The 17,283-nt window shown below is 33.0% G+C and overlaps 1 protein-coding gene across 2 annotated transcripts in view; it reads right to left on the minus strand.

Annotated features, from left to right (window-relative positions):
- The window catches only part of LOC123564574 (uncharacterized), a 43,219-nt gene extending 26,014 nt beyond the window's left edge, over positions 1–17,205 (minus strand). The window contains exon 1 of one of the 2 annotated variants that reach the window (XM_045358248.2): positions 16,638–17,205. In XM_045358248.2, the coding sequence (XP_045214183.2) occupies positions 16,638–17,079 (442 nt within the window). In that variant the 5' untranslated portion in view covers positions 17,080–17,205. The remainder of the gene's footprint in view (positions 1–16,637) is intronic. The other variant, XM_045358250.2, reaches the window with a different exon arrangement.
- Between the last annotated feature and the right edge of the window lie 78 nt (positions 17,206–17,283).

Here is a 17,283-nt window from a genome sequence, read left to right on the forward strand (position 1 = left end):
GAAATTCATGCCAGCGCAGGGGTGTGGAATTCCTATGTCCGACTTGTCCGACTCAGGACTTTTTGACTGCGGACAAGTGAGTTTTTGCATTCCGTTTGTCCGTGGACAAGCACAAAATATTCTTGTTTGAAATGAAAAAAGGAAAGAAAAATTTAGGAACGCTGAACAGTGCTTCAAGTTTATGGAGTTTATAAAAGAATTTGACGTATGAAACGGATGTTTCTCCCGCCGAGGGCCTCTCGATTTCTCAAGTTTTGGGAAAACCATACTGCGTCTAAATTTAGCAGCTCTTTCTCTGCATTCTGATTGGTTCCCTGTCAGGATCTCGCGTGATTTTTGCACACGGTAACTCGGCGAATAGAAACCGGAAACATAAACAATTATCACAAAGTTTTGGATAAATTTGTTGTTAAAACTTCGTCTGCAAACCAAAAATGGAAGTCAACATTCAAAGCACAAAGAGCTAGCTAATACGAGTCAGGAAGTTTCATGTTGTTTTTTTTTCTAACAGTCATAAAGTGTCATGCTTTCTCACATGGCATGATGAGCAGTCTTATAGGTATTTCTGTTGAATGTTTGATGGCCTCACGGACGAACACAAGTTAAAGTGTCGAAAGTTTATTTTTAAAACAGCTACAGTATTACACTTTATTATGTTTGCTTTTGTTACTACTTGAAGATTATTGTCCAAAATTAAGAATTATTTGCATGCTAAAATGTTGAAAATCCGGGCAAGTAAGCTTTGACTGCGGACAAGTAGATTTTTAAGTCTCGTTTGTCCGTGGACAAGCGAAAAATATTCGGATTTCCACACCCCTGCAGCGAATTTAAATGATTTCACAGTAGTACAGATGCAATAATTATATGGAAAAAAAAAGTACAGGATTGCTCAGCAACAAATAAAATGCATTACTCATAATGTGCACTGCCTATATTGCGGTATAGTGCTTACACTTGTATCTCTAGGATATCACAGTCATTCTTTTATGTTATGCCTAACATATTTCTGCCAAATCTATCTGGAATATCATTCATAAGTTAACAGCATATCTGTCGAGAAAGACAAAAGACCTGATGAAATACCATAAATTACTTACACATTCAAAGAAACAGATCTTGACAGAATGGTATCTACTATTTCATAACCTGTCAAAAACAGTTCCAACATATTAATGAAACTGACAAATTATGAAACGCAGCTTATACAGCATAGTTTCGGTGATATATGACCATTTTGTGTCGGTTCGCCGTAAAACCCAACTCACTCACTCACAGCATAGTATTTAGGATTTAGATGACTGAACAAATCCGCACAGCTTAAAATAATAGTTCAATGTATAATTATGTCAAAACTCTCAGGAATTGAAAACAGAACTTTGTATAATTTAATTCAGTGCCAATTGTTATGAAAATAAGTTAGTCACACACAAGACAGCTTCCAAGGATAAAACTGGTACTAGTAGTACACAAGTTTACTGAGACTGGCAATCTTGCAGTCTCTCGGTATAGCATGCATTAAAAACTCTTAGATTAACTGTTAGCATTTAGTCATTTTTTCTCTTTTGCATTACATATATGACTTTGTATCAGGACATCCCTGTGTTAAAACATACAAAAATATATTAAAACGACTTTAATAGAGCCTAAATAATAATTCCTACATTCATATATAAATTTAAGTAAAAGCAAAAGATGGCCACCACTTCACACATGTCCTATAACCAACAGCTATCGATAACAACAATGACAGTGTAAAATCTTTGATCTGATTACTGAACAAGACGTTTGACAATATATTGAAATCTGCGTCACTTATAAAACACTTCAACTTGCTTTATATCTCACATTTTTACATCGCTACAATACATCTTACACTTGTTTCAAAGTGTTTTACACCAACTGCATTTCTCTCTGTAAATTTCAATTTTTAAAACGTTTGAAAATGAGCAAGTAATCTGAGAAGTTTGAGCGTTGACCTTTTTTAAAACCATTAAAATTCAATTACAGTTTCATATGATCAGTCTAATCTTATAAACTTAAAACCAGGACCCCACTTTATAAATAATGACAATTAATTGCCTTTTGAAAAGCATGTTTTAGTTTTATTGAAACTTCGAGTATTGTAAGGAAAAAATGGAGAAAAAAGTTAATTATTTGGATACTGTATTCAGAATATGAACAATGCTTGGGAATCAAAGACAAAGAAAAACTTGATCAAAAAATCATTTAAAATATTGTTCATATGCATGCCTAATAAATACAGTACAAGTGGTGGAGTTTGCAAATGTATGTCCGTCGAAAATGAATATCGTGGGGATATTAATGTTTGCAAATTCTACTACTGAAGAATACCAGCTAGTGAAAATTATGTACAATTTTACTGTATTTCAACTAGAGACGTATCCATCCATGTGTGTTGAACGCTGCTTTATCTGGCCATTTTCATTTCATATATATAGTATCCACTTTTGTAAAAACATTATTTTGTCATCTTTCTTTTTAATGGGTTGCTATCAGATCCAACATTTACAGAGATCGTGTACTTATGTAAAACTGAGTAAGAATATATTTACAATTTAAGATGCAACCTCTTCCATAAAACATTAAAAATTGTAAGTGGGTTAATATTGTCAATCATGATTCCATCAAAATATTAATCATGATTATATTTTCTCCTGATTATCTATTTTAACATCATAGTCTGAAACTTTTCAAATGTCTTATTCTCATAATCTCTTACTTGCACTGCCAAAATATTTGAACAGTTGATATGCATAGAAGCATCTGTTTTCATTCAAACTGTTCTTGATAGAAAAGGAATGCCTTCAGCCTATTCTGAAACAAAAAAGCTGATAAAATGTCCTTTTATAAGCTTAAAAGTGTCAAAATTATTTTCAAAACTCTTCTTTAACTTTTCCAAATTGTGTAATATTGGCTCAGGAACTCCCCCCTCCCCCTTAATTTGCTTGGTTACATGGTAAGTTGTGGAGTTTAAATAAAAAGAAAAACATAAATAATCATACACAAAATCATAATCTGCAAACACATCTTATAGTTTAATTTTCTGTTGTCAAACCAATTAAGCTTCATTCTGACTGTTGACTGTTTGTCTGTCTGTGTGTAGGCTCTCCACTTGTCAGTCACTAATGCTGAGCATGTAAGAAACAACGGCCTAAATCTTAATATTATGCCAGCCGGATAGATTCTTGACACACCTAAAACAAAATTTTGAACCCATAGTGGTGAGGGGCATCTCGTGGTTCTAAGCCATTGACCATATCCATGTAGATGTGGAGTCTATCTATCAGGTCTTGATCTATCACTGTCTATCTGTCCATCGTCAATCAATCTGTGTGTGTGTCCGTCAGTCCATGCATCTGTCTGCCTTGTCTATCTGTATATCAGTCAGCTGAACCCAAGAATACAATTTACCAAAATACACTTTCCATACTCATTTATTGTACTGTTCTTGTAAACACATTTTAGAGATTAGACTAGGCTGCAGGATGGTTACCTTGGTTTTTTTAATGCAATTTCTCTTTCTCAGACTCTATTACACCTTTACTAGTTTTCATGCTGTCTGAAACAGTTCAAACTTCAGAGAATTGTAGCAGTATATTGACTTTTATATCAAACACAATAATCTCAATCAGATAATCTTAGTATGAAAGGTATTGATATTATATCAGAAAAGTTCTGTGATAAAAAACGTTAAATGATTTATCGAATCCATAATCAATATGTTTCCTGCAGGTGTCCTTTGAAATTAAGAAAGAGTCTTATTTCAAAGACCCTAGGTAATACATGTCCAGCTTAAAAGTCTGACTACACTATGGAAGACATTTAATATCCAGATTTGAAACAATTACATGGCAATTATTCTGCAGTCACTGAAGAGATCTTTATGAAAGATGTGCATGCACCACCACCCAATAGTGGTAAATATTTGCTATAAATTTCATGATGGTCCATCAATGGATGACTTTGTAATGTGGAAATTTATGGATTGTAAAACAATTAAAGGGCAATAACTCTGGTTACTGAAGTGATCCTTATAAGAACTTTGCTTACACAATGGCCCTAGGCCCCTATATTGATCTACATTTATATTAAGTTGAAAATCCATCAATAGGTTACTTATATACAGTCAAAAATCCCCTTTTTTTAACATTAATCAAGGGGAAAACAGTCTGCTTTTATTTGGTCAAGGGGTATAATACTACAGGTATATGTGAGCAAAGGTTATGTGCCCATAAATTATTTTGTGGTCTTAAATTTCTAGGGAAATAAAGTATTCAATTGTTTATACAGAGGAACAGATACATCTTTGTTTCTAAAAAAAAGGCAGAATGATGACAGTCTTAAGAAAACAAAAGGTTCAGGTATAATATCTTGCAGATGATTTGTTTTGGGTTTAACGCCGTTTTTCAACAGTATTTCAGTCATGTAACGGCGGGCAGTTAACCTAAGCAGTGTTCCTGGATTCTGTACCAGTACAAACCTGTTCTCCGCAAGTAACTGCCAACTTCCCCACATGAATCAGAGGTGGAGGGCTAATGATATCAGACACAATGTCGTTTATCAAATAGTCACGCAGAACATTCGCCCCGCCCGAGGATCGAACTCCCGACCCCGAGATCGGTAGACCAACGCTCTTACCTATTGAGCTAAGCGGGCGGGCCTCTTGTAGATGAACTTCAAGAATGAACAAACATTCTTCAATAGAGATAAGAAATGCATTATGCAAAAAGTACTTAGTAGATAAATATACCATCAAAAGGAACTGCAATTTTGCTATCTATTACAAAATCCCCCTCACTTAAGGTATCAGATAGTCTTAAGATATTCGCAATTAACTTTATCAGAATTCACACTTGTGTTGACAAAACTATAAAAGATATTCAATATCTTATTCAAAATGAATAGGGTTATACAAATTTTCTATTATTTGGAATAAACCACAATCAAAAACCTTGTCCTCATAAATATTTACAGATTACCATAAATGGTGGCTTCCAATTACATGTAATAACATCTTTTATGGTTGTCACCAAAGATAAGAATTTAATGTTTGAAGTGTCAACAAATATTCATAATAACACTCAAAACCTAATGCATCCAATTTCACTTATATTCCTTTTCTTCAATGGAAAATTGAAATTTTATTTTCAATTTCAAATGAACAAAAATTGTCAAAAATATTTTTCAACAGTTATTTTCTTTGCATCCAGTCTATACGCAGACCCTAATTGCTTGCTATTTTCTTCATTAAACTTTTCAATACATTGCATCGGTTCAAAGAACATTATTTTCAAAGAATAATTCTATAATACTCAAAATATAAATTGTTGTTACTAAATTGTATGTCACTTTAACAAACTTCACAACAATAGAATATTTGTGATATGACTGAACCATCACATTAGACACTGACTTATCTTACTTCTGGCTCCAGTCACCAAATGCAACTATTAGGGCTATATTCATAGACAATACTCCAACACCACTCATTGAGTACACTCAAATAAATTGCCTAACCGTCACGTCTTTACTCAGGAAAGATTTGATTTGTATTCATAAAGATCAGTGCCCGTCGAGTCGACTCCTAAGAGTGAGTGAATGTTGAGGGAGGTCTTGGGGACCCTTGAGTGTTTCTCAAGGTCTCATAATATAGGTTAGTTGATAAATTTAAAGTATTTAATCAATTAGAAGGTAAAATAATAATGTCATGTATGGATTTTAAGCCGAGGTTCATATGTGCGCAAGGTTTTTCGGAAAAAAATATTATGTTCTTTAATACATGTTGCTGAGGACGAGAAAAACACACAAAAAGACCCAACAAATTAAAAGACAGTAAACTGATGCAAACGGTTAAAATAGATAAAGGAAATCAAGTATACGTTTACGAAGCCTAATCTAACGGGGCTCGTCAGTCACTCTCAGAAAAACACATTGTAGTAACAAATATTCCCTTAAATTATTGTCATAAACAAAACCTATATTCATTACATCTAATTGTTTAAATGACAATGGAAACATTTACTTTATAAAAAATGTTTTTTTTTATCCTTTTTTTTAATTAAACTCGTGTATCTTTAAGTATAAATTTCATTCTACTTATGCTGATTAGACTGACTGACTGACGGACGAACGAACGGACGGAAGGACGTTTTGTAAAACAAAATGACGGGCGGATGGAAAAACATACAGACAAGCAATAAGATGACAACTTCAGACTACAAAAATGATGATAGCACTTTTGCATACCTTTGATGCTATTGTCATATAAACCGTTATAATCCGCTAAATCTATTGTGTACAATGAAACCATTACTTGAGCTGTCCTTCCGAAAGTTAAGATTGAGTGGAATTTATGAATATGACATTCGGACTCCACTCACACTCCCGCAAGGTCTACTCGAGGTCCACTTGAGTGATACTTACCCAAGTTTGAGTCAAGTGTGAGTTTGAGTGACGACTATGAATATGGCCCTTAGTTTCAAACTAAACAAATATTCATCCCATTAAAAATGGTAACTGGATTATTTGTAAAATTATCTAAGAAAAGATCAGCACGCACTTATCTTAATAATCCCGAGACTAAGACTTAGTAAGAGCAATAAGATAATCTTTAATACCTTAATAATTTCTATTTCAACACATTAACTAAGTTGGCATAACTGAGGATATTAAACTGCATAATCCTAATACCCGTAACAAATAATACAAAAAACTCCACCATCAAACTGCAGTTTTAGTAATAATTCTTATATTAGTCATAGTATGGGTATCTAGAAGTATTTTCTTGTTTTATGATTTATTGAATTTGATCTTAATAGTCTGCAGGGGTGGGAGATGTTAGGGGTGTGAGATGTTTGGGGTGGGAGATGTTTGGCCTAGTGGTCAAGGTTGTAAATAACATCATCAGTGCTTGACAGCAAATCCTGTGGTACTTGCAGAAGTACTCTTCCTCCAGAAGGGTACAAGTGTGATCAGCATTATGACTGCATTACAATCTTGTTAGGCTGTAAAGTAGTCCATGACAAGATGCAGCTATATACAGTTTTCACCTGAATTTAAAATAGAACCTGTCTAACATATCATATAAGAAAGCAGTTTTATTACTTTTACATTCAATGCAGTAATGAGTATATTTCCTGAAGTAAGTACAAACAGCAGCAGAATGAGTGAAAATTCTACATAGTTCATCCTACAAAAAGGCTTGCTTCCAAAGAATTTGTCAAGGCCTGCCCGCAGGACTTCCTCCTTTGATAAAAATCACCTATAAAGTGTTAGTGAGTCTTAAAACTTATCCACTTCAATATGACAGATTGTATGCTTAATGATTGTTCCAGATTTTCGATTAATTCCTTCCTGTTAATTACTTAAAATTACAACAAAGTCCCTAGAAACAATAATACAGGTGTGCTCAAAATTAATAAAAGGTTGTAATTAATTTCATGAAAACAAACTTATCCCTGATAAAAAGCTACTGGGTCCAGCATTAATATTGATGTATTCTCTGGTGATTTACTCTCAATTTCGCTTTCTCTATCTCTCTTAAAAAAGCTGATTCATTGATCTTGAATATCAATTTATCATATTTCCAATAAGTGGGGATTTAAGAGTATAGAAAACTGAATGGGCTACTTTACAAAAGGATTTGCAAACATGTGGCCTTTAGTGATAAATATTACCAACATTTCAGCTTCTTTTGTTGTGGAATGAATGACAGAATTACAGGGGATAGTAGCAGGTTTGATCCCTTAATTGTATTACCCTGCAGTGCATCAAAGATTAAATATTTTAATACCTTAAAGTACGCCAAATAGTTTCTAGTGACATATGTGAAGATTTTGAAGGAATTTTGTTTTACTTGTTAAAGTAAATAAAAGTACTGTGTTATTTTTTAAGAGAAGTTGTGAAAGCGATGCAATCTGTCATAAAAGTTTAGTGAAAAAAGTTGTGAAATTATCTGAAGTATTGACCTAAATGGCATAACAATGTGCCACAATGTTACTTCATAAGCTCCTTAATTGTCTGAGATAGAAAAGTATTAGCATTACAACAGACTTATCACTGCATTACATTTTAGTTACATAATAACACTCAAATTTAATAGTAGTGAAATTAAGTGCAACACAAAATCTCCTAAAAACTATTTTACATTAAAGAGCTATAAAATATATTATATTTTCTTTAATTTGTCTGGAAAAAAATTATATTAAATAAACAGACATGATAAAATATAAAAATAATTAATTTCAACTGAAAAATTATCTTTAAATGCTGTCCATTTCATTAAACTTGGTCATTCAGGATTTAAAGTATGTAACCCTATTCAAAAACAATTCAGAAGAAAAATATAAAAAGTGACTATGTTTAATGCTTATTCTAACATGGCTTGATTTGACAGCCTGATAAGACAATTAAAGAAGGAGGTCAAGCTGTGTATATTCTGCATTAAACAATGGTTGATGCACGGACCAGTAAGAGAACTTTATGACATCAACTATGACGTCCCACTGCTGCATGACGCCTCACAGGTACCACTACGATATATTAAGTCCAGCACCTTTTTTTATAAAAAAAAATCAATGTGCATGTGAGAGTGAAAACAATCAAGATCTTCTTGCTGTGAATCGGCTAAATCATCGGGTGTATTATTCAGATGCCAATGGCTATTTAACCACTGTGCAATGTGCCCTGTGCATCTGAACCATAACTCAGGCGACAAACCACTCGAAGGCCTTCAATGACTTATTTGATAAATAGTAAATACATATATATAATTTGAAGCTATTTTAATGAATTTTTTTTTTAATCAGAATGGTCAATGACTACTAACAAGCAGTGGTCAACATGAAGAGGTGTCAGACAGGCTATAAAGAAGTCAATTAACCTGCACCATGACAGCATACCTAGGTAATCTTGTCATAAATAAGTGCCTGATTATTGAGGAAGTCAAGCATTATTAGTGACTTTATTACAATCATTTACATGATAGACTGCCCCCTGGCTTCTAGTAAATTGACCATCAACATTCCAAAAAGCTTCAAATTTCTCACCCTCGTATTCATAGAGATTTTTAATACAATTTTACTTTCAATACCAAAGTAAATTAACGAACTTCATCAATCAGGGTAGTATGTAATTAAACAAACAAATATAAATAAAATTCCACACTCCTTATTAATGAGTGCTGTTCGTCTTTTTTTCTGCTTTACACCAATCTAATGCATTCATTAATTCTTAGTTTTGAGACCTTTCTTTGAATCAAAACTAAGTTGTCTTGTTACAATACATACCCGAATTTCTCTGCTACTTTATATTCAGTGTACATGTAACTTTGTACTCAGTGTATATCAAATAATATACAGTATAAAGCATACATTGAATACACTTTTCACAATTTTCAATGCAAACTCTCTTCGAAAAGGTACTAAATTATATGTGAAGTTTGAGTCAGCGTACAGATTTCAAAGTGTAAGTGCTGTTTTATAGTTATGAACAGCTGCATAATTGCTGTTCCATCCAGTATAAAGCTATTTACCCAACAAGTCAAACATAATTATACAATTTTTCAGTAGGATAACTTTGAAAAATGATAAAGAACTTGCCTATAAAATACAAAATATCAAATGAAATATTTCTCTAAATTTGAGATATTTAAACAAAAAGACAGAACTTACATATTAATACAATTCCACAGATAGAAACACATTTATAAGAGTGTAATGTTAATAATGCACTGCACTTTCTCCGAGGAAAAAATGACAGGAAATGTGAACTTAAGTCTCATAATTTAAAATTTTAAAATGACTGACTTTCACTGGTTGGCTGTTATTCAGTATTCTAATTGGATTGGAAGCCATCTGTTTCCTGTGCTTTGAAATTTGTGAAAATATAATTCATGCAACCATTTCAAATCTGATTTATTGATTCAATCAAATAGATTTGTACCACAGGATTATATTATTATTCATATCATTCAAAACTCATTTTTTTTCTGCGTCCAAAATCTTTTGCAACAAAACAGCCCTACTGTATATTTTTGTACACACTTTTTGTACGTACTATGTAAAAGGCCCAATTATAATTTGTAATTCGTTGAAAATAAAACGTTAATTAAGGTATCCGATCCACAAACAAATAACATTTCGATGCCTGATATTGTGACCCCTTGTTTTTGTGGTATCATTTAAAAGTACAAGAATTAGTAAGTAAGATGACAATAAGAATATGCACGAATCACTACAGTCATATATTTGGACTGCAAAATGATAAAATTCTAACACTGTAATAACTGGATTTCTGTTCAAGTATCATTGAAAACTACAAAGTAAAATAAGAGCTGTCGGAGGACAGCAAAGCAAATTTTGTAAAAATGGGAAACAGGGTTATGGAACCTGCACAGTGGACAAGTGTGCGAAGTTTCAATCCATTCCCATTAGTGGGTACTGAGATACCAACTTACATATAAGACTGCGAAGTTGAACAAGAGCTGTATGAGGACAGCAACGCTCGACTATTCAACAGCCTAATGTCAATTGAATGAATACAAAAGTCGAATAAGGGGCATAATTTTGTAAAAATGGGAAAAAGGGTTATGAAACCTTCACAGTGCTTATCAGCTCATGACAGTGAACAAGTGTGTGAAGTTTCCATCCTTTCCCATTAGTGGATACTGAAATACCAGCTTACATACAAAAACTTAACCAAAAACTGTTAAGTCAGAAAAAGGGGCATAATTTTGAAAAAGTGTAAGTAAAGTTATGGGACCTGCATAGTGCATGTCAGATCATGACAGTGAACAAGTGTGTAAAGTTTCAATCCATTCCCATAAACGGATACTGAGATACCAGTTTACATACAAAACCTAAACCAAAAACTGCTAAGTGAAAAAGGGGCATAATTTTGAAAACAATGCAAAGTAGAGTTATGGGACCTGCTTAGTGCAAGTCAGATGATGACAGTGAACAAGTGTGTGAAGTTTCAATCCATTCCCATTAGTGGGTACTGAGATTCTAGCTTACATACAAAACCTTAACCAAAAATTCTAAGTCGAAAAAGGGGCATAATTTTGTAAAAAAGCAAAACAGAGTTATGAAACCTCAGCAATGTAAGTCAGTTTATCACAGTAAATAAGTGTGTGAAGTTTCATTTTTCATTCCCACAAGTGGTTACTGAGATACCAGCTTACATACAAAAACTTAACCAAATCGGGACGCCGAGGCCCAATAGCGAGTCCAATAGCTCTACTATTCTTTGAATAGTCAAGCGAAAAATACAAATTCTGTAACATATTTTTCTCATGTAATTTATTAATTTTCTTTTTCAGTAGACAATACACTTTAATACCATTGTTATTCAGAACTTGCTTACATCTTAAATATGTGTGCCATTTTATAATATGATTGTTTAATACTGTATTGTATGAAATGTTCATAATGATCTCCCATTGTCAGAAATCTTTATAAATTAATTTGGTATTACACCTCTTGATTTTCCAGCCTTTTTATCACAACAGAAATGTAAGTTAATTACCTGGCTGCAATTGCACATTTTAATATTTGAAAAGTAAAACAGGACCCAACAGCTCAAGTTAGTACCAGCATTTACAGAAACTAAAATTGGTTAATATAGGTAGGAATAATACAGGATGTCTTTGAATGGTAATAACCTGTCAGGAGTATAGATATTAGTGTCAAGCAGCTATAGAAATGGTGAAATCTCTTGTTCAAACACAGAAACAAAGGAAATATAGGATTGAGATTATCTGCAATATTTGCATACTAAACAGTTTAAGGCTACTGCACAAAAGGGTAATTTGAGGTGTAAATGCACATCATTTATAAGTAAAATATTTGTTTAAAGCATCATCTGTATTTAGTGATTTTTTGTTTTTAGATTTAAGAAAAAAAGGGCAACACCACTTACATGTTCTCGTTTAGGGGGCGGAAATAAATCTATCTTTTGATCTAACATGAAAACTCAGGAAATAATTTGAAATATAACAGAAAAAAATATGTTTTCAAATAAATCAACTTTTCAATTATCTTAAATTTAAAACCACACTGATTTATAATGTTGATGACAAAATATTGGGGACATGTTGTACACACCCTATTACCTGATGTCCACCACGCCGAGGGATGCGGCTGCCACAGAGGTCAGAAATCAATAACGATGAGAAGTGGTGTTAGTCTTTTGAGCTGTATTTTTTCATTTCGACTTTCCATGAAAATATTCTGGTGCAAGCATACGTGTAAATGCCTTAACATATTATATAATTAATCCTGGCCGCCAACTTTGCGAAATAAAGAAGTATTCAGCTGTTTAAATTGGACGTTTATTAAAATTGATGCGAAAATCATATTCAATGGCCCAATTCGAAGTGTTTACAAAATATTTTGATCGAATTTACCTCATAAGTCAAACGACCAATCATCTGGGGATAATCCTGGCAAGTTTCAAGTCTGTCCGTACGTCTACACCGACGTTATGACCCTCAAAAGGGACCCGGGTGTAGTCACGTATGATAAACTTTACCGCAGAGGGCATTTTTAAATGATGCCCATCCCACCGAGGAGTCAAAATATAGGATACCGTTTACGACAGAGGGGAATTTGGTGTAAAAACGTCTATTTTGGCTGATTGTTTCGCTTTTAAGTCTTGGGAGGTCATGGAATCATTTGCAGTATGCATTGTTTATATACTTATGTTTAATAATGGGCGATTTTCAATGGCGAACACCGCTGTAACACAGTGTTAATCAGTCTAGATTGTATTTCTATCTCCGACATTGCATACTATCTGCTACATGTATAGATTGGTTCTGCTGCTGACTGTAAATGTTCATTTTGTAAATTCATTTTTGTTTCAATTTCTTTTATGATGAAATATACAGAAATAATGATATCTTAAGTCCTGATACCTTCGTTCTTGCAGGATTCTGTGTTGAAGTTACGGTTAATATTAGGTATTAAATCGTTTTGCATTTATTATATACAGCTTTCATTTAAATACACATCAGATCATATAGTTAAACACAGTTTGTCGAGTAGTATATTTAAGCATATATATTTGAAATGCATGAGAATTGTTTAAAAAAAAGCTGCGACACTAATTTGCAGCTTACGCTAGAGTGATTGACCATTTAAGTACATGGAACTGGAATAAGATGAAACCATTTGGAATGCTGGATATAGGACAGAAAACATATACCGACGTGATTCCAAATGAAGGTGAAATATTCATTTCTAGTGACCAGCGTGTGGGCATGTATCGAAGTTACAGGGCAAAATATCAAAATTGAATACATCTTTAAAGTTTTCAAGAGAGATCGATCAGAATGAAATCTTCATTTCAGATAGTAACTCGGTAATAACTGATGGTTTAGTTATTTCCATTGCATTTTGATAGATCTCTCTTGACATGACAATTAATTAAATGGTCAATCACTCCAGTGTTTACTTCAAAATCATTGTTATAGTAATAACACGTGTATGCCTTCATCTTTGGTTCTGAAATTGAATACAAAATAAATTGTTTAGAACATTTCTGTAAACGATTAATGAATAACAGCTTTATTTAGAACCGATCACTTGACTTATGCCACTGACAACAAATATATTTAAATTTTCTAACCTAACGGATCTTTTATGTAGAACTATGTTACTATCAGTAGCCTCTTAGTATGAAAGCTTGATAATGCAAAACAATTTGATATTTAATATTAACCTATATTCAACACTGAATCCAGCAAGAACGCAAGTTCCAGGACTTATTTCAGTGTTGTTATATTTTCTGGTCCTTCGGGATCATTGATTTCAACTCATTTAGATTTGAAGATTGAATACTGCTTAAGCCGGTGCTAGGGGGTGTGGGCAGTGTTGCATTTTCCATTACTGCTCATGAACAGACTCAATCAAACCGAGTCTGCAATTTTCACTGTTTGCATTGTTTTCCGTGCTTCCGAGGGATCTACTTTTCAGATTTTATTAGGATTTCATTGCTAGCAGCAAATGTCTGTATATTATGATAAAAAAGAAACAAAAATGATTTTACAAAAGGAAGACTTTCAGTGGCAGAACAACTCTATACATGTACAGTATCAGATTGTATGCAATGTAGGATATATATATATATATATATATATATATATATACAATCTAGACTGATTGCAAAACGATTTATCATTTAATATAAACCGTAAATTCAACACTGAATCCAGCAAGAACGCAAGTACCGATACCATCAGGACTTACGATATCATTATTTCTGTATATTTCATGATAAAAGAAATTGAAACAAAATTGAGTTGAGTTTACAAAACGAAGACTTATAGTAGCAAAACAACGTCGGAGATAGATAGAAGTTCAATCTAGACTGATTACCACCGTGTTACAGCAGTGTTCGCCATTGAAAATCGCCCATTATTAAACACAAGTATAAACAATGCATACTGCAAATAATTCCATGACCTCCCAGGTCTCAAAAGCAAAACAAACTGCCAAAATAGACATTTTTACAAAAAATTTCCCTCTGTCGTAAACGATATCCTATATTTTGACTCCTCGGCGGAATGGGCATCATTTAAAAATGCCCTCTGCGGTAAAGTTTATCATACGTGACTGTACCCGGGTCCCTTTGGAGGGTAATAACGTCGGTGTAGACGTACGGACAGACTTGAAACTTGCCAGGATTATCCCCAGATGATTGATCGTTTGACGTGTGAGGTAAACCCGACCAAATTATTTTGTAAACACTTCGAATTGGGCCATTGAATATGATTTTCGCATCAATTTTAATAAACGTCCAATTTAAACAGCTGAATACTTCTTTATTTCGCAAAGTTGGCGACCAGGATTAATCATATAATATGTTTAGGCATTTACACGTATGCCTGCACCAGAATATCTTCATGGAAAGTCGAAATGAAAAAACACAGCTAAAAAAACTAACACCACTATTCACCGTTATTGATTTCCTACCTCTGTGGCAGCCGCATCCCTCGGCGTGGTGGACATCAGGTAATAGGGTGTGTTGTAGTAATCATGGTTCCTTTGATGTTTATCTGATCAAATTGAAACACCTCATTACATGTAACAATTGAAGATGACTTTGTTTAATTATTCCTCCAGGGCATCTTCTGTTTACACCTGTATCATGACCTTACCTTATGTTAAACCTAACTTGGACAACCTGACCCCAATATGAAGACCTTGGTCTCCAGACAGACTAGCTCAGTACAAGTAATTCATGGTCATAATTCATTGGTAAATATTTCTAAACTAAGATATATATATAACTTATTATAATAAAGCATCATATTTAAAGTAAACAAAAATCACTGATTGAAAAAAGAATGTACATCCTGAACAGCGATTTTTTTCCTTCTTTATAAAGTACCCCTAAAAGGACCTTTTCACAATTGAAAAATGCAATCTTTTTTCCCAATTATCATCCAAAAATTCCCCAAATGACCAAATTAAGTTTGCATTTTGATGATTGCTGAAGGAAAACTTAGTAACATAATAACTTACATTGACATTCACCACAATTAACCATTTAAACAGTTTGTTTGATGCTATTTACATGGAATTAAAGGAAGAAGCATTCTAAATGATGTTATTATTTAACTATAAAAATTCCCAATCTGAGTAAAAACCCCGCTATTTTTCCCAATTTATCTGGTACCTGACCTTTTCCAAAAAGAGGAAAAAAAATCACTGCTGAAACTTGATCTTTTCTGTGTAGTTTAGTTGGATATTTTTGAGATTATACATATATTTTATGGATATCACAACACTTAGTCAAGTAATTGATAAAGGTACTCTAGTCAATTAGTTCTCCACATGTCAACAGCTGATGTGTGAAACCTGCTGATAACAAACTGCAGAATGTGTATATCACTTATAAAAACATTTTATTATCTAGTTTAAAAAAAACTATTGAAGTATCTTTAATTGTTAAGATCACATTCTTTAACTGTATGCATAATGCAGATGTCAAAATAATTAATTCAAATTAAAATAGACACTTTTCTATTAGACAATGCTTACACTTTCAATATCCTTAAAGAAAGACTGTTTTAAAGCCCAGTTTAATAGCAATGCAATAAGCAAAAGTGCTTTATCTGTTGACAATTACTGTGTTGACACTGCGCTAATAAATATGTTAATTCCTCCATTTTTTTGTTTTATTAAAACATAATTATGAATTAGTATATTTACTTTTATGGTGTCTTCCAATGAATGGTAGTTAGTAAATTACTCTATGAAAGATTATGCAAATAAGGTCTTTTCTAATCCGAGTGATAATCTTATTTTTTAAGATGTTTTATTTTTTAAATTGTGGCATTTGCCCTATACTGAATCTCATAACTATCTCCTAAGCAGCTTTAAACCACATTTATAATTAAGGGCGTTTAAACAAACTTTATACAGTAAATTAATTATTACTTGTAGTCATTTGATATTTTGTTATCATACAATTATAATATAGTTGGTTGTAAACCTCTTCTGAGCTTATATTTTATTTGTTAATGTCTTCCCTACTAAAAATAATTTTATCATGCTGCAACTGGATTTAACAACAAATAAAGTAATGTTTGTTATAAAAAGTTTTATTACCTATCCTCTCTATATGGTAGTGTGCAGGATCTTTGAGGACACGCCTACCCCATGCCGTACGGATATTTTCTAGATGAATATCATCTCCTTTGACAAGAATAGTAAAGGGTTCAATAAATCCAACATACTCCAAACTATTCACACTGTCAACAAGTGCTGGATTCCAGTAACAAGTTTTATTTCGAAGTCTAAACTCTTCGAAGACTTTCTTTGGATCAAAGTAATCTTTGCCTTCTACATCAAATTTTGAATTTAATGCAAAAGGATTATTTTCATTTTCATTAACCTGATTCTGAAGTTCAGTGTGCTCATTTTCAAAAGTTTCACAATCACCTGGGTTATCTACCTTGTCAGTTTTCTTGAAAACAACTGCAACGCATCTTGAAGTAACTGGTTGATTTTTAACACTTTTCTTACCATCTTTCTGTGATTTAGATGACATTTTTCAGTCGCTATTAATGATGTTAATCCAAATGCACCGCCTCTGTTTCATGCACACCTCATGTTTTGACTGCTGTCATACAACTGTGTTGTAAATTGCACTGTTTGTAATCACCGCCCGTTCATAATTGAAAATTGCCACCTACCGGTACAGGTAAATATTAAGAAGGCAGACAAATCTGGCCAGCTTATCATCGAATGGATT

Source organism: Mercenaria mercenaria, chromosome 2 (genome assembly GCF_021730395.1).
Source record: "Mercenaria mercenaria strain notata chromosome 2, MADL_Memer_1, whole genome shotgun sequence".
In the NCBI taxonomy this organism is placed as follows: domain Eukaryota; kingdom Metazoa; phylum Mollusca; class Bivalvia; order Venerida; family Veneridae; genus Mercenaria; species Mercenaria mercenaria.